General features: G+C 39.7%; 1 protein-coding gene across 1 annotated transcript in view; it reads right to left on the reverse strand.

The window, feature by feature from the left end:
• The window catches only part of HERC4 (HECT and RLD domain containing E3 ubiquitin protein ligase 4), a 36,783-nt gene extending 10,921 nt beyond the window's left edge, over positions 1-25,862 (reverse strand). The window contains exons 1-16 of the mRNA XM_082486481.1: positions 25,799-25,862; positions 24,156-24,261; positions 22,512-22,799; positions 19,555-19,714; positions 18,078-18,154; positions 15,892-16,113; positions 14,374-14,465; positions 10,737-10,867; positions 9,544-9,704; positions 9,079-9,155; positions 6,852-6,976; positions 6,275-6,334; positions 5,637-5,748; positions 5,100-5,289; positions 3,821-3,993; positions 1,789-1,905 (exon numbers count right to left, since the gene is read on the reverse strand). Of these exons, the coding sequence (XP_082342607.1) occupies positions 1,789-1,905; positions 3,821-3,993; positions 5,100-5,289; positions 5,637-5,748; positions 6,275-6,334; positions 6,852-6,976; positions 9,079-9,155; positions 9,544-9,704; positions 10,737-10,867; positions 14,374-14,465; positions 15,892-16,113; positions 18,078-18,154; positions 19,555-19,714; positions 22,512-22,737 (1,923 nt within the window). The 5' untranslated portion in view covers positions 22,738-22,799; positions 24,156-24,261; positions 25,799-25,862. The remainder of the gene's footprint in view (positions 1-1,788; positions 1,906-3,820; positions 3,994-5,099; positions 5,290-5,636; positions 5,749-6,274; positions 6,335-6,851; positions 6,977-9,078; positions 9,156-9,543; positions 9,705-10,736; positions 10,868-14,373; positions 14,466-15,891; positions 16,114-18,077; positions 18,155-19,554; positions 19,715-22,511; positions 22,800-24,155; positions 24,262-25,798) is intronic.
• Positions 25,863-26,211: the final 349 nt, after the last annotated feature.

Here is a 26,211-nt window from a genome sequence, read left to right on the forward strand (position 1 = left end):
TCAAATACGTAGACATCCATGGCTCACAGAAAGTGATGGCCAAAACACTTTGCTTTCTATCTCTAATTCCTACAGGAAACATCAGATTCGAGTACCCTATTCATCACAGATAGATTTATGCAATTTTGTACTCCTACTGTATCCACCATTATTCATCCTAATTCAAACGGTCTTCTCAACTCCTTTAAGCCATATGTCAAGAACACCTATTCAAACAACAAGTTGTTATTTAGTACCTTCCATTTTTCCCCACTCATTTTTCTGTGTTGAAAAAAAGTTTTTTCTTCCAAGCTTCCCTCTGAGAATACTCTAAATACTTCTGAGATTCTCTTTGTTACTATATTTTCCCCTCCACGTTTTAATTAAGAAACTGAGCAAACAGTTTTGCCTCAAGGTATGACAATAAAAATTACACTAGCAGAAGAAATTTTGATTCGTTATTACTGGTTCAACAGGCAGGTAGGGCTTCTTATTTTAAAAGCAAGAACACAGGAAACCAGCGAACATGAAGGCAGGAAAAGGCCAGCATAACTATTTCTGAAGGAGATCTGACTAAGGCCATGGAATTCCTTTCAGTCCTTTAATAAATAAAAAAAACAAACTTTTTCTGCTGAACTTAACACTGCACAAATACCTGACAAAATAATGATGATTAAAGGGAAATTCAGTAGCTAGTATTTTCTCAGTAACGTCAAGCTACTGCTCAATCTTGCGATTTAATTAACACATGGAGCTTAAGACTTTCATTACAACGCAATTTTCCAGCTCTCATTTTCCCATATTCAGTATTTTCTTCCTCAATCATGACATACACAACTTGGGTTTGTTTACATCCATTTAAAACACAGTTGCAAAGGTCATCATCTTTTAAATTCCATCACTTCTGTATACACTGGCATACCCTTCTCTGTTCCAAATATACAACCTGTCTCTAATTCCAAGGCCCTGCAACGCTTATCCCTAGCTTCCACGTTTCATTTAGTATACCACCCCTCTTAGCTACCGACACCAGCCTACACCACACACCGGTTATTTTTTCAGACAAGCTTGGCTGAAACAAATGTCTGTCATGACTGCCAATACTGACTCATGATTTCTTTACGCTCCCCAGTCTCCCTGCTGTTGTTATTTTACACTGCAATTGTAACTCTTTGGTAGACAGCATCACTTTCTTTGTATTCATAAAACACAGAAAGAGTAGGTCTCCCATGTTCAGGACCTTCCAGGTACTGCTGCAAAAATATTAAATTTAGGTGGCTAGAGAAAGCATATTAATTTCCTCTGTATTCTTTCAAAGCATAAGTCAAAGAACCGTGTGGCAAAATCCTATCCAACTCACTAATTCTCTGCACAGTCATTAAGTTACTCCCACTTACCACTCTTCTGTTTACAGATCCAGGAATTAATTCTCTCAGTTCTTGTTGCTATTCTCAAAGCAGAAAACTGTTAGTTATCTGTCCCCTGTAACTTCCTAGTATGCTTCTAGACTTTGTTTTCCAAGACAGTTTCAGCTTTCTCATTCACTGAACCTATCTTGTATAGCAATTCAGGTTATTCTGGATGGTTTCGATCACAAATTATCACTTTCATAACTTTTTTGACATGGCAACTCTTAAATGACAGCATTTTAAACCACTTTTTAATTGATGGATTAAAATGTTGAACAGTGTCAGTCCTAAGAACGATACCCTACAAGAATCTACAGGCTTCTAAACGGACAAAACCAAAACAGAATTAGGGGGAGAGGGGAACCCCACAAAAAACCCAAACAAAACCCAACCAACTTACCATTCCAAATACCTGATGCTGGACCCAGTTGACATAGTCATTTCTGATATCTATCAGATCTTGTATCTCGTGAATGTAAAATCTGTCATACTGTATAACTTGTCCTCTCTCATTTACCTAGAGAAATGCAATTTATTTTTTATTAGCACTTTGTATAGCAGTTTGCAAAAGGACATTTTCCATGTTTTTCAAGCATTTGATATGTCAGCCACAGATACACAGCCACTAAAGAAAAAAGAAAAAAAAATCTAGAAAAACAACAGTGTCTACAAGAAGGCAAAATGCAATGTTAAAGACATGGGATACATGGATTATTCAGAACCCCATCAAAGATGCAACAAAAAATACAATTAACTGAGCATACAGCATCGCATGAGACTGTGCTGCCACTCTGAAACATCATACAATCTCATAGAAACAGTGACGAATACACATATTCATGTATACAATGGAACAAATACTTGTTCCTGGATTTGCACAAGTTTAAGAACTATGATTCAAGAACTCCATTCTTAGTTACAGTATGAATACTCTCTATTACCCATGACTAGAGGAACAGTTTCTATTTAAAAACATTAAGCTTAGAAAAAGAGATGTGGAAAGGTAACTTTTTATATAAAGGCTTCTCTCTACAGTATAATTTTAATCCAGAAGCATCCACACTTTCCTAACACACACTTCTTTTCTCAAGGACTGTTAAGCACCATTAACTGCCAAAACAGCAAGATCCCCAATTCTGTCTTTATAACCAAATAATCTAAGCCTACTTTTCTCAAACATCTTCCCCACTATCCCCCCCTCAAACCACCAGATACTAAATCCGTGAAATACCTCAGATATGCCACCCCTTTTTTTTCCTTACTTTATCCATACCAGCTAAATATTAACACTACACTAATACAAATAGCTGAGCAGCAGGGTAGGTAAAAATTTAACTATTTTGACTGCTACGTAGCTCCATAGTAGTCAAAAAAAAAAAAAAAAAAAAAGGGGAACTTAGGAGAGCATGTTACAACTCTGCAATTACCCATGAGGCTTTTAAGATTTTAAGATCAACGTCAGCTGTTAAGATCTACAGGTAGTGCAAGCCTGAGCAGTGACAGAAATTCTAAAGGCAGCAAAATAATAATTTACGATATACCAACAGCTTTCCATATGAGAATCTGTAACGGACATCTTGCACTTCTAACACAAGATAGTTACTAAACAGTCCTACTCTCAGCCTTAATTTGATGGTCTCCATAAGGAGTAAAGAAAAGTTAAGCAAACCACAGCATACAAATTCCAACTTCCAAAGCAGAAATCTTTCCCGTTCTTTCTGACAGCTTGGGGAGGAGGGTTGTGATGTATAGCACACAAAGGTCCAATTGAGACACCTGTGCCCGTTTTGCTAGATTGTACAAATACAGTACTTGACCAGCACCTTAAGGAAGGCCTAAAATGCCCTTTTAGCATATAAACACTAAACGCCATAGGACCAGAATAAACTGCAGAGGAAGAAAAATAGGCATTGGGAGGGGAAACTTCAGCAGCAACTAGATAACACACAGTGATGCGCACAGTCTGGTTACTCCAAATGATTTAGGCTATTTTTGCTCAAAGTTCATAGATTCAACAGTTTTCATGAATTAACTTACAATACTAACAAACAAAATAAACAAATCAGAAAAGAAATGTTTGTCTTAGTAAAACTGTGCAGATCTTTCCTGTTCAAAATACAGCTTGCTCTTATCTTCCCTTTGGGATCTCATTTGCTATCATTTCAAGCCTCAGAGGCAATTCTTTCCAACATACTCTCACAGATGCAATTGACCGGGCCAGTCTGTGATCCCAAGAAAATAGGTAATTCCATCACCAACTGGAATCCAGAATTCCCAGATGTTCCAGATGGAACAACTACAGATACCTCTGTAGGTGCAAGTCTAGTATTGAAAACTCTTTAGTAACTTAACTTCTTTTAACAACTACACAGTAGACAGAGGCTGGCAAAACCAAACAGGTAAGTAATTGGTTAAAATTGATGTAAACATACTCTATGCAATATTTCCAGAACTCTGAAAGCTGTGTGTAGAAAGTTGGTAAGTATTCTTCTTTCAGAAGCTGGAACGCCAATCTTGCACAACTTCAAGAGATGGACTACGACATCCTTGTAGAGTTCCACTATCTTGAGGAACAACGGAGGTTCAAGTACAGACCACCAATTTTCTGTCAACAAATGGTGAACACACAAACTTAGTACTCGCCGCTACAACATTATGTTATGCTATCCTTTTAACTAAAAAAATATGCTTTGCTGGAAAGCATACTTGTCAGTTATCAATGACTCTCAAAAAAAAAGAAAGTTTAACAGAGCAAGACTGGTGCAGACTTTTGAACAACACACTGCTCTCTGTATAAATAATGAAACCTGTATTCAAACACTCTGCTGTTACACACCAACTCTTTACATTAAGTCTGTTCATCCAGAGCAACACAAAAGTAACTTTTGACATAAAAACAGGTGGCTCAAATCCTGAAACCCTGACTTAAGAAACAGTCCTGAGAGCAACTGAAACTGAAGCAACACAAAAAATGAACTACAGTTCAAAGAAACAATCAGTTTGCTTTCCTTTACAGCAGACAAGCTCTTTACTCTCACCAAAAACTACTGAAAAACACAAGAGATGGGTTACAAGGCAAAAAATAATTAAGGAAGAAGGAAGCACCCTCTCAAAAAGATATCAATTGAAAAGGAAATATTCTGAAACCTCAACTCCTTCAGCTGAATTTCAGGTGACAGGAGTCACAATAAGAAGGTGTAAGGAAGCAGAGAAGCAGAGTCAAAAAAATAGAGGTATTCTCAGTTGCATATTTGAAGAACACAACATAGGATCAGTGAGAAAACGTGAACCTCTCAGAAGAAACAAAACAGGTGCTGTAGTCAAACCAAAGACAATTTAATGTCTGCTCTGCAACACTTCCATAAGTTGCTTAGAGCTTGTTAGCTGTCTGACCACGTAATTTTCATGTTAAAGTGTGAAGACATATCAGATAAACTGTAGTTCAGTGTACTTCCTCCCAAATGGAATCAGTCCAAAAACTACAATACCAGATGAATTCACATGGATGGCCAGTTAACTCACCCAGAAGCAACAGAAGAGGGGTTTTCCTACGCAACAAGCAATGTTAACCCTTAACTTTCTTAGTGGGGAATTCTATAGAAGCATAAATATACAGCAGGTGTTGCTGAGATCATGTCTTCACTGATGGAATTTCTATACGTTTTCACCTGGTGATCCTTAGTTTTAACAGTACAGAATTCAGTTTCTTACCAAGAACTTTCAGAGGAGCTTTTTCTAGGTTCAGAATAGCTGTTCCAAAAGGAATAGCTAACGTCGTGAAATTGTTTGCATCACTCATCAGTGGGCATTCCGGTAGAGTGAGATACAGCCTCAAAGCTTCAACATCTGGTAAGGAGCTGGTTAATTTGGGAATAAGGTTCTTTTCCAAACTAGCTGCCACCTACAGCACATCATAAAATTCAGTTTCTTGTAATGCAACTGTGAATTCAAACAAATGCCAATCTAGATAAAAAAAAATAATCTAGAACACAATCATCAGGAGTTTAAATTACTGTTACACATTTAGAAAAAAAGACAGTATATTAAATATTAAATTACAGACAGATACAATATGCTGATGTGTTACCTAATTGGCACAACACAACACAGTTTTACATATTTGCAGTTGATATATTACTGAGTAAAGAAAGTTATTAAAAGGGTCAGAGTAAGCATAACAATAGTATTTCTGGATAGCTATAACACAGAAAGATAATCCCACACATAAGGAAACCATGCAGCACAAACCTGTTGCGATATATGAGCATGGTCAGGCTGTATAAGTTTGTGAAATAGTAGTCTAGCAGCATTCATATCAACCCCTGAGAATCTAGCGCTGGTTTTGTAGTGATCATCATTGCTGCAGAAAACAAACAAACAAACGCAGAGAAAAAGACTGAATCCTGTACTCTCAGCAACTCAAACTTGAATTTTTAGGCCTACTTACTAAGGAATTAAAACATGAGAGATGATAGTACCAGAATTCCATTTCTTATACGACCTTTGAAGCAATTGAAAAAAAAAAAAAAATCTTCTCTAACTGCAAGACAATTATGTAAAAACACTAGGATCTAAACCAGCCCGTGCAATATATTCCCCTTGAATTATGTATAACCTGTGGCTGAGAAGTAGTGAGTTTTGCTGGCTTACGTGGTAGCAGCCAGGGAGCACACACTTCCAAACTGGCATAAGACACGCTGCCTTTGGGCCAGCTGACAAAACCACATAGCAGTAAAGGAGCCACAAGTTTAAACTGCAGGTATCAGAGTAACAGTAAGATAAGGAAATACTGGGAAGGTGTTAAGAGTTGAAACAAGAGACACTAGGAAGGCAGCCACCATTAATTCTGTTCACAGGAATACTTGTTTAAAAGCCTGACCACTTACCTCAAAGCCAAAAAGCTCCCATTCAGGCACCCAGCTGAGGAGAATGTTCCGTCAATTTCACTGAAATTGTTCACATGAAATAAATTACATTGATTTTGCTTTCTTTTTACAAATTAACATTTGCAATAAAAAAATAAATTACATTGTACAAAGGATGGAACTCTGACTTTAATACGACTAAACAACACTAGATAAAACCTCCATTCAAGACTCCATGCTTAAGACAGCTCAAATCAAAGCAAGTCTTGGAATTTGTTTCACTTCTTTGCATCCTCCTTTATTAAAGTAGAAGCAGTAATCTTTGAGTTGTTCTCATATTCCTTTACATTCCTTACTGTCATTTTTCAATGTGCAACTAGATACTTTAATCTTGTATAGTCATCTAAATTGTGACAGAGATGACAGACTCAAGGATCTAAACTACTTGACAAGCATGTCAATGAATGCACAGCAAAAACTCTGCACATAATAAAATCAGCAATTAAAAATAGCTTTGCTATGTACATAGAAAACTCCATTAATGCCCAATTCATAAGTAAAATTGTAAAAGACAACTTCTTTCCTCAACATGACTTACTTAGCTATCTCCACGGGAAGTCTTCCAGATGGGAAAGTCAGCAATCTTTGAATAAATGTTTCATTCACAGTCCAGATCTGCTTCAAAAAGTCAGGATACCTAAAATCATCTGGTGGCACCATGCTCTAAATTTTAAAGGGAGCATAAAGAATCAGGCACACAAAATTGATTTCCAGAAATATCAGTCCTGTGGTTGAGCTCTATCTCTTCTTTGACTGACAATTTGCCTACCCAGATCATTACTGTGAAAAAAACCCCAAAGATAAATTGACCATATTCTAGCAGTTCTGCATTCACTATGAAAGCAGAGCATACACTAAAACCATCCAGATAAGCGTGTTAATTCACACCACAGCTTACTTCGTGGTAAGCTCGCTAAACATACAAGTACTTTTCTAGCAGATGAACACTAAACAAGCTTTACACAAGAGTAGCAAGCATCTCTTCTCCCTAGTCACCACGAGCCAGTGAGCTCACTGCCAGGCTGCGAGCATACAGAAAAAACCCATTCAATTTTTTGGACAGCTGCTCTCCCACCACACTTCCATCAGACTCCTCTGAGAACGAATCATGCTTTTACTGCATCGTCAGATGAGCTGCATTTTGATGTGCTGCTCATACCGAATTAATTCCAGTAAGATTTCTAATAGTAAAGAGGAACAGAACCAAAACCACTGTTTTGAGGGGGAGCACTGGTTCAAAAAGAGATGGCAAATAGTACTGAAAATAAGGCTGAACTAGTAAAAGGAAACACATCTCCTGAGAGTGCAGTCTGACAACACAGCCGACCCAGTATAACGATGACTAGCTGTTGCCAAAAATCAGTACTTCTGATCCCATCCTACAGGATCAGCAAACCCTCTTGCAGTTCCCCTTGTGTCCAGCAGAGGACTCATTTCAACCCTCAATGATACAACTGAGGGAACTGAGCTGCCCAAAAAATAACTTGAGAAAACAAACAGATTTTGGCTGAGACCCCCTAACTACTCAGGACACACAAGTCCCAGGGGTACAATACTCGCATGACTTTGAAAGAATTTAATACAAATTACTAAACTAAGGAGTACTAAAAGGGATACTTTTGCAGCATTAAAGTTCATCTGTTGCTCGTACTTTTTGTACAGAGCAAGCCACAATAACTGCATTCATACAGTCTTCAGTTCACCTCAATTAGTCAGTCAGAAGCTACTTCAGCGATTAGAAAATTGCACATGATAAGGTTTCTAAGAAAGGAGTTTTAACAGAGAAGTTTTGAGCCTGTTATCAGTCATTTTTCCAGTCTGCACCTGTGAAACAGGCCTCTGTCAAATACAGCAATAGTTACTACAACTCAATCAGAATTGCCAAAAAAACAACCCTATAAAAATTGTTGACTCTGTAGAACCAGAACAGGCTGTGGGAACAAAGGGTTGCTGCAAGCCCGACCTGTACTCAGTTTTTCTTGATAATAAACATATTTCCCACTAAAATCTGTTTTGTTTCCTGTCCAAATTATTTTCACCCCACATATTCAACTCTTGATGCTTCATTAATCCCTATGGTCTACTATCTGCTGGGCTGTATTGGAAATAGTCCCTGTACAAAACCAGTCATATATCTTCATCTTGTTTCTCCTCCCAACCCGTCCCCCAATAGCATTTCCTTTCCATCATACTCCCCCCGTTGCCATTTTTACTGTAAAGTCCTTCTAGACTTTTTTTTTCCTATACTAGAATTTAAACGAATCAGTTCTCATCCTTTTAAAACTTAAGTCTTAAGACCTGCATAAAACTCTATCACATAACAAATGATGTCACCGCTTATCATTTTTAGCAAAAAGCTCCGTTTTTGTTTCCTCATCTTTGTGGTATGCTAAAATGGCTACAGAGCAGAAGACAGCAAAGCTGCAGTCAGGAGTTACTGAGGAGGGCTGGACAGGGGTGAAGAGCTCAAATATTCAATCGCTTTTTCCTTTATGAAAGGAAAAGAAGTGCACACATCCATCATTCAGAAAAAAAAGGCTTATGCCAAAAAGCCTCAAGAGCTTACTGACAGCCAACACTCAGTAACTGGATCCAAGTCCTCCAATTGCTAAATTGACTCAGTGTCTTGTGCTTCCACACTGCTCTAATGAACTTTAGAATGTAGTCATGCACCTTCAGTATGAAAATCTTTTAAAATGCATCAGAAAAAAAACCAAAGTTTAACTTTAGCAGACTTTGGAACCAAAGTATATTTAATCTGTTACCTGTGCATAAAAGTAGTGTGCAAAACTTTGGTCCCCACCAGAGAAAATTCTCTTTACGCAGTAACACTCCTCACTGTCTGCAACAGGAATAAAAAACAGGCAACTGTGAAAATGTGAATTTGAGAAATGATTAAGACACTGCAATCAACACTCAATCAGAAAAAGGTTCCTTCGCTGGGTAACCTCGCTGAAGCAGATCTTTGCAATACAACAGTTACGACTACCTTTAACTAAGGTAAACACAGCTCTAAGTTTTAGCTCTGTTGCTAATGAAGGACCTAACCCAACAGCACAAGTAAGCACAAATTTCCTACAGCAGAAACGCACTTTAGGGAACACATCACAATGAAAATAAACTGTCTGGAAGAAAGTGATTATAGCCCATATTCAGTTTAAATCTCAAGATTTATCAGACACTATGAAGGAACAGGAATCCAAGAAGTAAATATGCCAGATATTGCTTACCTGTGGTTTTCGGGCATTGAGTACTGTAAGGAAGCCAGTTTCCTTTTACTGTGAAGGGACTTTTCCTATTACTGGTTGTGCCCGTGCCTAATTGTCCATTACCTCCAAGTCCAAAAGAATAAATTCTTCCAGATGAAGGAACAAATGCAGTAGTGTGCTGCCTAGGGCAAACAAAATTCAGTAACAAAAACCTAAGCGTTATAACGTGCTTTGTGCAGGCCAGCCTAAGAATTGTGTTCAACAGTACGTTAAAGGTTCTGTAGTATTCAACACCCCACTCCTCTATTGGCAAAGCACTGCCGCTGGCAATATTCCATTTATACTCCAGTAGGCAATGCTCCATTTTCATGGAAAAGTTCACGGAAGGGAGCTGCCAGGTTCTGCCTTGAACCCCTGCATAGATAGCCACAGTCTGACCTTTAGAGCATATCTCTAGATATTCAGAAATTTGAAGTTTCTACCAGAATGCCCACTTCTCTTTTCCCCTCCCGTCCTTCTTGACTCTAGATGCCCTCTCTCCTATCATGAGCCTGGGAAAAAACAGTATTGAACAAAAGGGAACGGGTCTACCCAATGTCAACCAAACTGCTAGAAAGATAGCTTTACATTTACGTATTCTTTCACACAAATAAGAAAGTGTGCCCATCTCTTAAAAAATTATGTGGCTTCCCTCATTTTGTCGTCTTAGAATGCAATTCTTTGGACAAGAGCATTTTCACATTTCCAATTTCTTGGGTGCTATTATACATATATACAATATGTATGTACACAATACATACAATAAAAACCCATTGGGACCTGGAGTGCCATACAGTACTACAGATATTTCACAAAACAAGTTACGTTTCCAAATTTTACATTTACCCTCAGTGATGCTCATGTACCTCCCCGAATGCACTTGTTTTTAATAGAAAATGATAAAGTGACAGCAATAAACAACACCTTCACACTGATTATTCACACTTTTGGTTTAGAAAAATCAGAGCCTCTCAAATAGTATAACTTCCTTTAGTTCTTCTTTCGAATGTTTTTAAAATCCCAGTAAGGTCTATAAGTATCTTTTGTTAGAGACCATCTTGCCTTCCCTAACCACAAAGGGTCGGTAAAAAACACTTCATATTGCAATGTATACGAGTTTTACACAAGGCAAGTTATTTATAAGATTCACAGTGCTAGCACAGAATAGACCTTACCTGCCACAAGTGATCTGTGTGACAACACTTCCCATAAGTTCAAAAACTTTCCTTGGGTTTATCTCATGGCTGGTAGAGTTATGACCCAACTGACCATAGCCTCCAGCTCCAAATGTAAAAACCCCACCTTCCTGAACAAATAAATTGTTTGCATTAAAATGACAGTATATCTCAGAACAAGACACTTAAGGAAATTTATTAAATGCCTATTTCCGTTATCTGCTGATTTTGGAATTGTAGGAAAAGGAGAGAAAATATACGTGCACCAGAGGGCCCTGAGACACAGAAGGGTCACCAGATAACTTCAGTTATGAAAGCGTGGCACGGCTATCAAGTATTACCTTATTCGTGTTAAATCACGTCCTTGTAATTTCCATACTAATATACAACAGTCCCACCACTAACTTGTCTCATTAATAGATACTAATCCTCGTTTTTCCTCTTTTCCAGTTTTCTTGATGAACTACAACAGTAAATAAACTCACACTATTAAAAAAAGTATGCTTTGGCTTTTAAATTCTGAATATAAGTTTTAAAGCAATTACCGAATAGGAAGTTGCCCTCCTCAGGCAGGTAATGCGGAGTATGACTGAAATAGTCAGCTTTATTATTTGAAAACTTAAGAAACCAGAGAATTTCAACACTGTCGTAAGGCAAGTAATTTTTTTTAAAGTGTTTTTGATGAATTTAATCAAGAAATTAACCAAAAAACCTTTAATGAAAGAATGTTAAATCAGAAACACTTTCAGAAGTTATACAACTTACCTTACAACAACTTTGAAACCTTCCATTTTCAATTGCTTTGAAATTGTAAAGCTCTTTCTTTCAATTCTACCCTGCATCAGACTGGACCTCTGCTGGAAATCATCATTAACATGGCAGTGTCCACTAAGAAAAACCAACAGCCTCATCCACTGAATCAGGATAACAACCTGTGACGGGTTTTTTCTGAATTTCAGAAGGACTTGAAGAATGCTCACACATACACACAGTACTGTCTACAAAAGATATAAAACAAGACCCCTTGTTCTGCAAGGCCTATCGCGCAAGGGAAAATGCAGCTATACAAATGGGTAGCATAAATAATTTGTCAAAACATTTACGGTAAATTCAGTATCTTAGCCAAGTCCATCAGCTTTAAAGCAAGTTTGAAGTTAACTTCTACATATTAAAAAGGGGAAAAAACTTTGGAGTGCAAGTTACAGATTACTGTTTTCTTTACATTCTCTATTTCCCTGACCTCGAACAATACATCACTATCAACTTCAGGATTACAAAGTTGCCACATCTTTTTCAGTTAAAGCGAGAGAATATTTTAGGACAAAAAGCAATTGTCTGTGAACAGTCTTTTTCTTTCACTGTAGAAAATTAAATGTGTATAATTGACAAAAGCATGACCAGATTTAGGCAGATCATATTCTTCAAAACAACTTTTAACTTGCTACAGTGTAAAAATTCAAATTAACACATTAAAAAAACCCACACCTTTTTCAAAAGTAAGAAAAAGAGATCTGGGTTTACTTTGGGAATAAAACATTAAAAATAGTTACTTGCAAAATTCTAATGCCTTCTACAACAACATTCTGAATTCAACAGATTCAGTCATAAAATGCATATTTTGTCACTTGCCCAAATCTTGATCAGCCAGAATTGTTTTCTATTGCTACCAGCAGTAAGCTCAAAATATTCTGTTTATAAATCAATACATTTTATTGAGAGTGATGAACTACAGGAAACATCAAAATGTTAATACATACTGATTTATACCTAAATGTTGATGTCTAATGCAACTGTCAAAACACAGAAAGAAAAGTACAGGAGTCAATCATTTAAAGTAAGACATGTATGTGTTGGTTTACCCACCACAAAATAAATGTACTTATCACTACTTGATGCATGAAATACACTATTCATCACTAAAATGAGTAGAGGAAAGAGCACCAGCAGTATACATTCTATGTTGCTCCTAAAAGTTTCCAAATAAGTTTAAAAACAAGACTCCAAATAATGCATTTAGCCAACGGTTATGTATAAGCCAATTTGACATGTTTCGGCTCTCTATTTTAATCAGTTCTACATCTCTGTACGAACGTGCTGCACTGACACAGAATACATGCCTTTTTCCCAAATCAGCATTGAAATAAATGACCAACTTTTCATAGAACCTCACACTATTACACTTACTAGTGGATTACGCAAATTTTCCATTTCTTCTGTTGGTTTGCCAATAGTATGTACATAGCTGCTGCGCAACAGCAGAGGGAGAGAGGAGTGAGAATACGTGAGGGAAACAACTATGCTGACACCAAGGTCACTGAAGGAGGAGGAGGAGGAGGAGGAGGTGCTCCAGGCGCTGGAGCAGAGGTTCCCCTGCAGCCCATGATGAAGACCATGGTGAGGCAGGCTGTCCCCCTGCAGCCCATGGACAGACCACAGCAGATCAGATATCCACCTGCAGCCTGTGGAGGTCCCCCACGCCAGAGCAGGTGGATGCCCAAAGGAGGATGTGACCCTGTGGGAAGCCCAAGCCGGAGCAGGCTCCTGGCAGGACCTGTGGTCCCACAGAGAGGAGCCCACGCTGGAGCAGGTTTGCTGGCAGGACTTGTGACCCTGTGGGGGACAGTCTGTTCCTGAAGGACTGCACCCAGCAGAAGGGAACCATGCTGGAGCAGTTAATGAAAAACTGCAGCCCATGGGAAGGACTCATGTTGGAGATGTTCATGGAGGACTGCCTCCCGTGGGAGGGACCCCACTCGGGAGCAGAGGGGCAGTGTGAGGAGTCCTCCCCCTGAGGAGGAAGGAGTGGCAGAGACAGTGTGTGATGAACTGACCACAGCCCACATTCACCATCCCCTTGCGTCGCTCAGGGGCAGGAGGTAGAGAAAAATCAGGAGTAAAGTTGAGCCTAAGAAGGGAGAGAGGGGGGGAGAAGGTGTTTTTAAGATTTGGGTTTATTTCTCATTACCCTATTCTGATTTGATTGGTAATAAGCTACGCTAATTTCCCCAAGTCAAGTCTGATTAGCCCGTGACGGTAATTGGCAAGCCCTCTCTCCCTGCCCTTATCTCCACTCACAAGCCTTTTGTTGTACTTTCTCTCCCCTGTCCAGCTGGGGAGGGCAGTGACAAAGCGGCTTTGGTGGGTACCTGGTGTCCAGCCAGGGTCAACCCACCACAACAGCAAACAGTAATTCACTAAGAAAACTTTAAAACAACCACACACCCCAATCTCCCCGAGCATTTATTTTAAATTCAAAATTAACTTGGTCTGATCAGTGATAACAGCAATGCTAGAGGCATTACAGTCAGGAAACAGCTAATCTCTTTAGGATACACTAATGTATATTTCAATATCTGCATAATTTTAACAATGTAACATGCACTGCCGTATCAAAAATGCTATTTTGTATGCTCAATTTCACCAAATCTGACAAAAATTTAAAACCACTGAAAGATATCTTGCATTTAGTAAGTTTTTTTCAAATATTTAACCATTCTTCCAGTGTTTCCTCAACTCCACCCAATAAACTTTGAAGAAATTCCATGCAGAATTTTGTTTATTATTTCCTATTCAGTTTGCATCTTCTCATGAAAATATTAAACATATCAAAGCATAAACATATCTTTAAGTATTGTACCTTTGTAAGGGCAGCAGTATGATCTTCTCCACAACATATATGAACAACCTTCTGAGTTCTCAGTGACTTTAGCAGCGTAGGAACATACCTGTCTGAAAGGTTTAATACAGCAGCAGATGGCTTATTTTGAAAATAAAAACCAGAAATCAAATAGTTTTGCCCATTGAGCCTAATTTGGTTCCAGTCAAAAAAGCATTTTAAATTTGTTAGCGTAATGCAATCATTGTGACTGAGTTTACGTATCCTTGAGATGCAAGTGTTATTACAGAAAAAGAGAGAGACTGCTATACTGAAATACTTTGTAGCAAATAGTCTCATTTTCACTTGCATAAGAGCCTATGTCAATTTGTAAATCATGAAATATGGAACAGTACGTTAGACCTGCCATTGGCCATGAGAAAAGAAAACAAGTGACGGCTGTTTTGAGCTGTTCATGCGCTTCATGGTTTTAAAGTGTTCCTATAAGTTGGTATCAGTTGGTCACAGTTCAATATTACTAAATGTATAATAGAATGGAACACTGAATAATTAGGAAGCACAACTAACTTCCCTCCGGGACCAGAGCAAATCAACTTTGTTATCCAGTTGCACAGAGGCAGGTTTTTTGAAATGTTAATGCCAACATCTTAAAATTTGCCAGGCACGCTAAGATGCCTGGAAGAAGCCCTATCAAGACATTAAAAAGGGATTTTACTCAGAAGTGATGCTATATAAAAAACTGGGGTCACACATATTCCAAAGAATATGTAGAAACAACTGAAGTCTCCCATGAAAAATTGATTTTTGAAAAGTACGTGTACTTTTATTATTACATGAGTGCGACCAGATTTAAAGCATTAATTTGGATATGTATTTTAACTACAACACATTTTGCTTATTTTAAATGGTGTCGAGAACAATGAACCAGTCAGAAAATTTGAATTCATGAAACTAGCATGGGGATAGTGTGCATGTAACATTAATACAACTAATAAAGAAACAATTTTTTTCTAACCTAACCTCTTGCTTTAAATCATTAATGAGTATCAACATCCTAGTAGAGGAAATTTTGGAAATGGTTAGCTGAAAATCGTGAACGATTATCAAAAGTGGCCTGAGAAAGGCAGATATCCACATGTCGGTAAAACACATAAAAGTGTCTACTAAAGACAACTGAATAGTTTTGACAGATTACTGGTTTTGTCAAGCAATTTCATCAATGTAAAATTCAGTTCAAGCTAACTACTGCACAGTATCTTACTTCAATCCCATTCAGAAAGTTTAAGTGACAGAAAAATCTAGAACAGGGAAAGAAAACAAGTCAAGCAGGCTAGAATTTCAACATAACACTGTCAGAATTTTCACTACACAACAGCTGAGGAAAAAACTCCCTTTTGCAATCTCACGTGACATCAGCATGCTCTGACAATATTCAACAGAGGTTTGTTCCATCTGTTCCTTTTCTAGCAATACTGCTGTCTTTAGATTCACAAACCAAGATGTTCAGTACGAAATTTTACTGAAGTAATGTTTACTTACCATTATCATCGTTAAGACCCAGCTGCCCAAATTTGTTGCGTCCCCATCCAAAAATGGCTCCAGAAAGAGTTAGTACAAAACTATGAGCTCCTCCTGCTGCAATCTGTGCAAAAGGGATTCCCAGCAGAGATTTAATCACATGTGGGGAGTTCTGTTTTTTATACTCGTAACCTAAGCCCAGCTGGCCATATTTATTTTGTCCCCAGGAAAACACTTCACTTGCTGTTTAAAGGAAAAAAAAAAAACAACAAACAAACAGTTTTCACATACAAATAGTTTTCACATACAATTTAAGTGACATATACTTTAAATTTTCAAATATTGTATTAATTATATGATCAATGAAGCACAAAGCTTATAACGTCATTTGATGCCCTACAAAGAAAAAAAACATTTTGAAGATTCACAAATCAAAGGCTATTTATGCTAAAATTGCCTCCGAAAGAAAACGTTCTACTGAATAACCAACGTTTTGCCAAGATATTTACTATTCTAAAGATCAACACCTAACCACAAAGATTTTTGCTTTTGCTGATGCGATACTTTTCGGACAGTAATGTTACCTTCAAACAGTAATGTTTCCTATGTCTCTCCTACCTCCATCTTTCCAATAACAGTTTTATCAAGATGGGAAACACCAAAACCCATCCCCTGGAGTACAGGTCTCTCATATTTTATTTATTTATTCAAACAACAATAAAACCCAAACAAAATCAAAACCAACCAGACAAAAAAAAAAAAACCAAACCACCCCAAACCACAGTTTTATACAAAACAATCTTCCCATCACCAAATAAATCCGATGCCAATCATTTATAAACACATGAACAATATCCCATATACAGATCTAAAAATACTACAAAGTCTCCTCTCAAAATGCCCGATTCAACTAAGTTCATCCCGTTTTCCTCCCTGTGTGGCTCTATTTTTACAGTCACTTGCTGCACTGCAAGTATTTCTACGGGTTCTCTTACAACCAGAAAAAAAAAAAAAAAAAAAAAACAACAACAAAAAACCCACCCTACAATGCATGCGAAGAACAGAAACATAGAGCTGCAAATCCATGAACTGGCAATAGGATAGCGATGCTGTATTTGAAGCTTGTAACTATTTAAAACACTGAGTGAATTTTAAATTACAAATTCCTATTACATTCTTGCATCTTTGACCAATAGAACACTTAGCAGCACAATTCTGATACTCCCACATTCTACTGCTGATCTTAACCCAGGCAAAGGTTATACACAGTCTGTCTGCCTGTCCTAAAAAGAAAGGAATCTCACTAGGTTATAAGGGTTAAGATGCGTGGAACTCATAATGGCACAGAAAACACTCAATATGAGCCCATGAAAAGTCATGCACAGAATCAAGGCACATAGAGTCAGTATAAACTATCCTATTCAAAGAAAAAGAAAAAAAAAAAAAAAATCATTGCGTACAATTAACACCTCCCTCCCCGCAGCTTATTTTATTTATATTTTAACCACACGTAGTCAAGAAACACTGTCAAATTTTACAAGCTTTCTGGAATTTTTGTTTTGAATTTCTAAGTTTCCATTATCCCCATCCAGCAGCCACTTCTCCCAAATGGCAGTTTTGGCAACAACTCTCCTTTGTCACAACAAAACAAAACAAGCAGGAAATTAAATTCACATTCATTTCTGGACAACTATACTAACTAGCCCCAGCAAAATTCTGAAGACAGATGTTTAAACCTTTCAAAAGGTGGGTTATAATGTGACATTACATCTTAATTATAGAAGCACCAACAAACCAGAGGCTTCGCAATAGAAATGCAGACAAGGAAGTCTTTGCCTCCAAGCCTCAGTAACTTGAAGCTACAGGATAAAACAAATGAGTGACAAAGTGGCATGCTAGCAGGATGAAAGAGAAATGGGACCAAAAAAAGGAGAGAAACAAAAATGAATTTAAGGAGGAAGTTACATGAAAGCAAGATAATAAAAAGCAAAAAAGCAGAACAACACAACACTTGTTTGTACATTTATTTTTTAAATTCACTTTAATCATTGAATTACATTTCCCCTATCAAACTGAAATCCCACCTGTGCTAAGTGGCAGCATGTTTTAAAAAAAGTTTCCTTTTTAAATAAAGGCAAAATAAATGTTGAAACCTTTAGAATTACCTGCTAAGAAATTACACAAACCTTCAGAAGAATTTGGCTTACCTTTTGAGAGCGCTAGCGAGTGATAATAACCACAAGCAACTTGAACAATTTGGATCTCTGATAAGCTTTTAATATTCCTATTGGGGTAAGAAAACAGAGAAAGAATTAAGCTACTAAGTCATGGTATGAAATATAAAGTCACGCCAAAGGGTAATATACAAAAAGTGAATCATTTTCACTGAAGTGTATATGAAACTAATATAAATATCTTAACTTTAATTAGAACCTATTTAGTAAAGTCTTAAGACAAAGTTGCTTCTTTTCTAACACTGTCAAGGACAAGTTCCGTTTTATTTTCAAATTAAAGTCAGTAACAGACCATAATGAAGAACTAGGGAGGTTCATGTGCTAGGGAGGAGATGTCACACAGCTGAATGGAAGAAATAAATACAGGATGCAAGAAGAAAATTGTTCTTACGTTCTAATTTCCAAAAGAAAAAAGGTTTTACAATCTTCTTCATACCAGTATTAGATATAAAGCCTGAATTACTTTCTGTTAAAATCTGAACACCCAGTTCTTCACCTCTTTTCATTAACTTCAATCAAAACTTCAGTTTACAGATCTATTAAGTACTACACAATATTATAAACAAGTTGCAAACGTGCTTTAAATCTAGTATGCTTTCAACTTTTGATGAGAAAAAGGAGTTTCTAGGCAGCCTGCGGGCTTTTAAATTTGCTACAGAACTAAAAAACCTTTACATTAGTTATTTATATCTTTCATATTTATTCATATGTCACAAACCGCCAAGATAAACTTATAAATTACTAATGTTTCAAGGAATTGTTACTTTCATGTGTCTTTTTCCCATGTAGAAAACAAACTTAGAAAAGGAAACCTCAGGCTTGCAAACATACAAACTTACTGCTACAGACAGTTCCACTGATTTCAGTGAACCTATTCATCACAGTAAAAATGTGGACTTCAGCTAGCTGCAAAGCTTACAGCATTCTGAAAACCAGCAAGTGAATCTGGCTAGCATTCATTTTTGTAACTATTATTTGATCACAGCTAAAAAAACTTCAGGGTGAAAACTGAAGTACAAAGATCAGATAGCAAACGTACCTTCTTCAAATATACTCCCACAACTCGTTTTGAAAGTTTAACATTTTAATTTCTCTTTAACTTCTCTTAAATGGCAGTTATCAATCCCCCATTCACATTCTTAAAATACCCATCCTACTTTTCCTACATAACTCTCGTTCTTAGTAGATGACTATTAAAAAACGGAAAAAAGAAGAAAAGGAAAGAGAAAAAAAGAAAGGAAAAAAAATCCCACCAACCTAAACCAAGCAAACCCATAACACATTTCTCACGTAAGCTGACTTTTTGAGAAAGGAAACTGTCTGCAGCATGCAAGTGTCACAGCTAAAGTACACTTTCTAATGCATGTTTTTAATTATAACAGCAGAATAGCTTAACCAATGTGATTTAAGTACTTTTACAATAACTTATTATATACTAATTATTTTTAACCTGGGCACTCTGATGCATTCCTCTGTTCCTGGCAAGCCAAGCTGTCCATCAGTAGCCAGACCCCAAGCATATACCTGACCTTTGTCATTTAATGCAAGAGTGTGGGCTTCTCCACATGACACAGCTACAATATTTTGGGCATCCAGTGCACCAACGTGCTCTAAAAAAAGTAAAAAAAAATTGTTTAAAACCAAAAGTTACTAACAAGCTAGAGTCGTTCAAGACAGTTATACTTAGTAGCAAGATATCAATTGAAATGACACAGAAGTGAGCCCAGAAGTCTACCAAAACATCCTTTATTTAAAATTTAAAGTATGCTATTCTAGGAAAAGTAAGTTAAATTTGACACCCCAAAGTAACCACACAACAACTGTATGTGGACCAACATACAGAAGTGCACAAAAACTGCAGCTTGATCATAATGGTTCTTTCTAATCTTGCCATCAGAAAATGAGTGCAGAAACTCAATTAACATTAAGGTCAAATAGATTACTGTCAAATGACTACACGTGTAGACATTATGTAAGAGGAAAACATTCTACCACAGCAAATTAAAGTCACCTATTCATTATTAACAAAAAAGCCTGCAAAACAAGGCAGGGCAAATTAAAGACTAAAGCTACTGATTTTGCAATGAGCTACACAATGTCCTCTTTATAATGCAAAATACTGTAGAAACAGATCCTAAAGAGTAATTTTTCTAGATATACAGTGCACACCTCTGAAAAGCAAACACTAAAATACCTGTGATTTTTTTCCCCCGTAGCCTGCATCAATACCATTAAATACATTTGGAAAAACTCAAAGATTGTTTTCATGCTTACGATTTGTAATCAGAAGTCTTAACATTTTCATTTCAGCAACAGTAAAGTGGAGAAATATCATCAGGGCCTGTCATTAAGGCTGGAATTTTCAACAGTCCCCTTAAATAAGAGAGACCGCTTGGACATTTCATGCCCAGTTTTCAACCACACAAATGCTATTCCTGCCTAAGAATGGCACACCACTGAAAACGCCTGTGTATCATCAACGTCATACGCACTGTAAACACAGCCTAGCATCGCCTAAGTCAATTTCAAAACAGTAGCTAACTGTATCTGCAACATGACAGGCACTCAGTTTCCAAAATAAAGTAACACACACAGCAGACATCAGTTCATTTTTAAAAAAAACAGCTGGTCTGATTAAAGAGGTTACCACGCCAGTTCAGGCCAATTACAGACTCTACCGCTCTGCCAGTGGAAGAGGTCATGCAAGCGCTCTCCAGTTCAGGCAAGAGCATGCAGATTAGCTCAGACTATCTTCACCAGCCACTAAACTAGCCAGGCTGACTTCGCCTAACATGGATTAAGGAATATTCACACAATCCCTATGGCAAGCAGAACTCTGTGGGGAAGAAAGAAGGAAGGCACAGCTAAATAGAGCCACTGGTGACACGCAGTCAGCGACAAAGTTATCTTCAGTTAGCAGAAATACATTCAAAAGACAACAGTCACTCGTTTGTAAAGATATTGAGCTTCTTTAGGCTGAGCAAGTAAAGTTATCTCAATGCATTGACTTCACATTAGAACATTCAACAGTATTGCTGGTGAACTCTAGAGGAAAGAAAAACCAGGCAGGAGGAGGTTACAATCCTCACGACCAGTGTTCGAGCTTGTTAAAAAATTAAATAAATAAATTATAGTAGGTGTTTGTACATTACATATGAAAGCTTATATAAGGCTGTTTTTAAAAAAAATCACAAGTTAGAAGTCAGCTATTTTTGTTGTAACTTTCAGATTTAAAAGACAATTCAGCATCATTTTCAAATTGGGTAACAAACATTCAGGGTAAGTTTGACAAGCTGAGTTTCTATTCACGTTCATGAAGCAGGTGTTTGCAGAGGAAGGATTAAAGTTTGTCAGTTTTAATATCCACTTACTGTTTCCCAGTAGAAGTCCAAATTCGTTCTAAAAAGTTACATATCAACTACACAAAAAAAAATCTTTACTTGGCACCAAATCCGAAACTCTGAATAAAGGAGAACTACTAAAATACTGCACAATACCTTGTTTCCATTTGAAATATTTGTATCAATTATTGTGCCAAGTAACTTGTAAAATTGCTATAGCAGTGATTAGAATAAACTCTTACTAAGCCTTTTCAGTTTGCTTACGTTATGTTGTAAGTACTGTCAGAAGCACTGTTCCATGTCTCAGTAGCACGCAGACATGACTCACATGCACAGCTCTGAAGGGAGCCCATGTGCACACTCCTCTGCAGTCCCTGCAAGATGTTTACCCACTTCTGCTATAGAACTGCGCTAGCAGGAAGCAGAAATACGCGTATAACATAGATAGGAAGAAAAAAGCCCAAAGAAGCTCTTCATTGCATCATTTAGGCTTTCCCAAATGCGCTTCCTGTAGCACTGCATATGCTGAAAAGTCTCTTATCAGAAGTTTTATTTTTCATTCTTAAAAAAAAAAGAAAATTAAGAAGGCTTTAATCAGACCTGCTATACATCACATGTCAGATGATTAAAAACACAGAGCGTGTTTCTCAACTATGGTATGCCAAATATTCATTTCTACTATACTCCAGTAGCCAGACCCATACATGTATTGAAGCAGGTCACCTCCCCTTGAGATTAAAAACAGCCACTGAGTCTCCCACAACCTTAGGTAAACTGATTCCATGCTGGAAATAAAGAATAGTGGCACTACCCAGCTGCACGGCAGGCAAAAATATGAGGGGACAGCCATGTTTCAGAGTTGGTTGTTTCCAACTGTCACAAGATGCAATCCAAGCAAAGGAATGCTTTTCAAGTTAAAAATACGTCCATTCTTGGAAGAACTGCTACGCATGCAATTCAGCACGTGCACAGACACTGGCAGTCTTGGGTCTGAGGTAGCATAACGAAAACAAAAATACATGCACAACTACACATACGCTCCACAATTCATTACTTCTAAACTTACCGGGTCTTTTCCTGGCTTTTTCATGCCCTAGTTGTCCTAGATCGTTGCATCCACATGTATAAACAGTGCCATCGTCCAGGACAAACACAGTATGTCTCAGTCCACATCCTACATCTCTGACCCTTTTATTTAAGAAAAAGTCACTTTTTCTGGGTTCTAAAACAATCTCTTCATCAATTCCACCCAATCCAAGCTGTCCAAAAGACGCATTTCCCCAGCACAACATGTTTATGCTTCTCTTGATCACAGAGATCTTCCAACTTCACTTGTCTAGAATATCCTGTGTAGCTGTTAAAAAAAAAAAAAAAAAAGAAAATGTACAGTTTTTCAGTGCTGTCCCTAACATTTATGTTATATAGCTGCTGTCCCTAACATTTATGTTATATAGCATGTAATCCACAAGTTCACTTTCTATATACCAATATATTGAACCATTCAACAATTTTTAAGAGTGTCATTTACTTTCTTGGACAATATTTACATTAACTCCGCAGTAAAATGCTTTCCTTTCCATTTCAGATACAACTTTTAAGATGTGCAGGTCGTCGCTTTTATAAAGCTTTGCTTCAAAAATTTAAGATACCATTCTTTGTAAAACTTCCGTAGTCCCTGATCCAGAACTATACAAATGGCAGTCACAAACAATTCTAGCCAGTGGAAATGACCTCAAACAGCTTTTAAGGAGACAGTATAGGCTAGTTTCTTTACACAAAGAGCTGAATGACTCCAGAAAGCACTGTGTATGGCCTCAAGATCATCCCCCAAAACAACACTTGACTCATAGCTTGGAAAAATTTGGTCAGCTCTGATCAATGCAGTTATGCAACCCAAAGAATAATACCATATGTCAATCATTACATTTAAACAACTATGAGTCAACCGAACTTACAATTTAAAGGAAAATCAGTATCTGAAACTCAAGTCCCCAGTATTGCACTGCAATCAACACAGGCTACAGCATCATAGTTCCACTGCAGAACAGGAGGCCACATACACGAACTCCCTCATGCAAACCCCCATCCCTAACGCCTAAATTGCAATTACCAGTATTTGTGCTGACAGACTCTGCACCTATTTGGAAAGGATACAAAGCTACACTTCTCTTTCATTTTCAGTATTGCAGATGATGAAGAATTTATGACAATGTTTTCACTATTATACCACACTTTTGCTAAAGTAAGTTTGCCCATACTTTCGGAGCAATTTAAAAATCAATGCAATACAACGTAAGATTGCTGTAAATTTTCACCTGTGACCGTTATTTGGAAGACAGCGTGAATAATGGAATGTGGAATACAATGCACTACAAGTGCGTGCAGTTTTACGTTCTGCAGGGTCATAACACATATAAACCACCTAAATATAAAACTGCTCAGAGAAGCAAGCCATCAGTTAGCACCTAAGCGTTACATAAACCAAAGGGCAGAATTCTTGCCAGCAAAACAGAGTGAACTATTTTTCTCTGCAAAAGTCAAAATGCAGGAAACAAAAGGCTTGGTTTTGTGATCTCATTACGAAAAAAAAACAAACAAAAAAAAAAAACAAAACAGCCAAACAGCTTAAAATATATTGCATTCCATTTACCTATCTCAGGAGATGACGCATGATCAAATATTTCCCTAGCTATCACTAGCTATATCCTACCACATTCAGAAGGGGACATCAAAATGAAGGCGTCTTCGGTTAAGACATAGCTACGCAACAGCAAATTTCACACATCCGTAGCAGTGACTACAACACAAGCTTCGACCTGCAACACAAGAAGTTAGAGAAGATGTATGATTACAATGCTTCCAGATTTCCATAGTCAGGATTTAATCCCAACTCCAGTGGGGCAAAAAGCAGAAAAGTTCTCCCTTCTGTTGAAACAGATAGGGAGTTCCATAGAAGGTGGGGGGTTGTTTTGTTTGTTGGTTTGCCTTTTTTTTTTTTTTTTTTTTAAAGAGTCAGTAGCCAAAGAAGTTTTGCACTTTGATCCCAAATCACGGCAGTATCTTATCCCTGCAGGTAGTCACGAAAGCCAACTCACGTTGTCAGCTGCTGGATACTACCATGGCATGACGTCAAAAGCAGCCCAACGCTGACACTGAATACCGAAGGCGAGGGAACCCACCCAACCGGTTTCCTGCTAGCGGAGAGCGAGTAACGGTGCGGCAGGAAGACTCTGGACGTTTCCCCGCAGGCCGGGGCGGGCTGGGTAATCTCGCCCTGCTCTTAAAGCGCCCCGGCGGCGGGCTGCCCGCCCGGCGGTCCCGCGGGCCGTACCGCACGCTCCCGCCCGCCCCGCCGAGCGGGACACCGCCCGCCCTCGCCCACACGCTGCCAGATGCCGAACGGTTCCCCTCCCCAGGGCGCAGCTCTCCCGGCCGCCGCCGCCCAGAACGGGGCCTCCGCCCGGTCCGAGGGGGCGTCGCCGGGCGCGCCGAGCTCTCCTCAGCCCGCCCCGCAGCTGCTAAGCGCCGTCGCCCGTAACGGTCCCAACCGCCCCCGGCCCCACCGGCCGCCCCGCGGGCGCTGCCGCTCCTCCCGCCCCGCTCTCACAGCCGCCGTCCCCGCCGAGCCGAGCCGAGCCGAGCGCGGCCCCGTCCGCTCTCCCGTCCGCCCCGCGGGGCCGAAGGGCGGCAGCGCCCGGCTCGACGGAGCTCCGGCGGCGCGGCGGAACTTACCGGCGGCGAGGCGAGGCGCTCCGCTCGCCGCCAGGCCGCGCCTCAGCCCGGCCCGCTCGCCCGCCGCAGGCACTCACCGGCCACCGCGAGGGCGTGAGCGGCCCCGAGGCGGAGCGGTGACAGGGCCCGGCCGCCGTTCCCGCGCAGGCGCCGGCTCAGCGGGCGGAGCCGCAACGCGCCCGCTTCCCCGTCCGCCCCCCTCCCGCCCTGGCCTCGTGGTCAGCGGCGGTGACGCAGCGGCGGCGCGGCGTGACGTCAGCCCGGGGCTTGGCAGCGGCAGGCACCGCCCGCCCGGCGGGGCGAGGACGCGCGTCCCGCGGCGGTGGTTTAACGGGGGTCGTGCCGTCAAGCGGCCGGCGGGAGCGAGGGGCGCTCGCCGGGCCGAGGTTACGGTGGGAGTTGCCGCGAAGAGGCTGAGCGAGGAGAAGGAGATTTAGGAGAATGACGACGGAGTGACGAGCGCTGGCGTGACGCCTTCGTCCTCCCCCGGGGAAGAGCAGGGCTGGGGGCGGGAGGGTGCCGCTGGCGCCGGTGCTCGCTCCGGGGTGGTGGCTGCAGCCGGAGGTGGGGTGGTTTGGGAACAAGCGGGCGCAAAAAGCGTACAGCAGCTTTACAACATACCAGCGTTGTATGGCATAACCGAGAGTTAATGAGTATGGTCTGGGGCAGATCGCTCCCGCGGGGTTTGCTGATAAGGGGTGTCGGTGATGGCGTGTTTCTCCTTCCTCGCGGAGCGGTGAGGAGACTCGGCTGCGTGTTGCCGTTCCTTATCTGTGACCTACGGCGATGTGCAGGAGCCTCTGCGCCATCTCCGAGGGCAGGAGGAGAATGAGCTCAGCCAGCGGGAAGGAACTGGATCTGCCAGGGAGAAGCAGGAACAAACTGTTCTTCGTACTCCGATTACTCGTCACTGCCTCCCGACACGGCGGCCTCCTTCCCCGCGGGTGACGGGGCGGCGGGCGGCAGTGGCGGGAGCACCGGCCCTGCCACCACCCCCGGCTCAGGGAGAGGGACCGTGTGGGGCTCTGCTGTGT

Source organism: Vanellus vanellus (assembly GCF_965231255.1).
Source record: "Vanellus vanellus genome assembly, chromosome: 7".
Lineage (NCBI taxonomy): Eukaryota > Metazoa > Chordata > Aves > Charadriiformes > Charadriidae > Vanellus > Vanellus vanellus.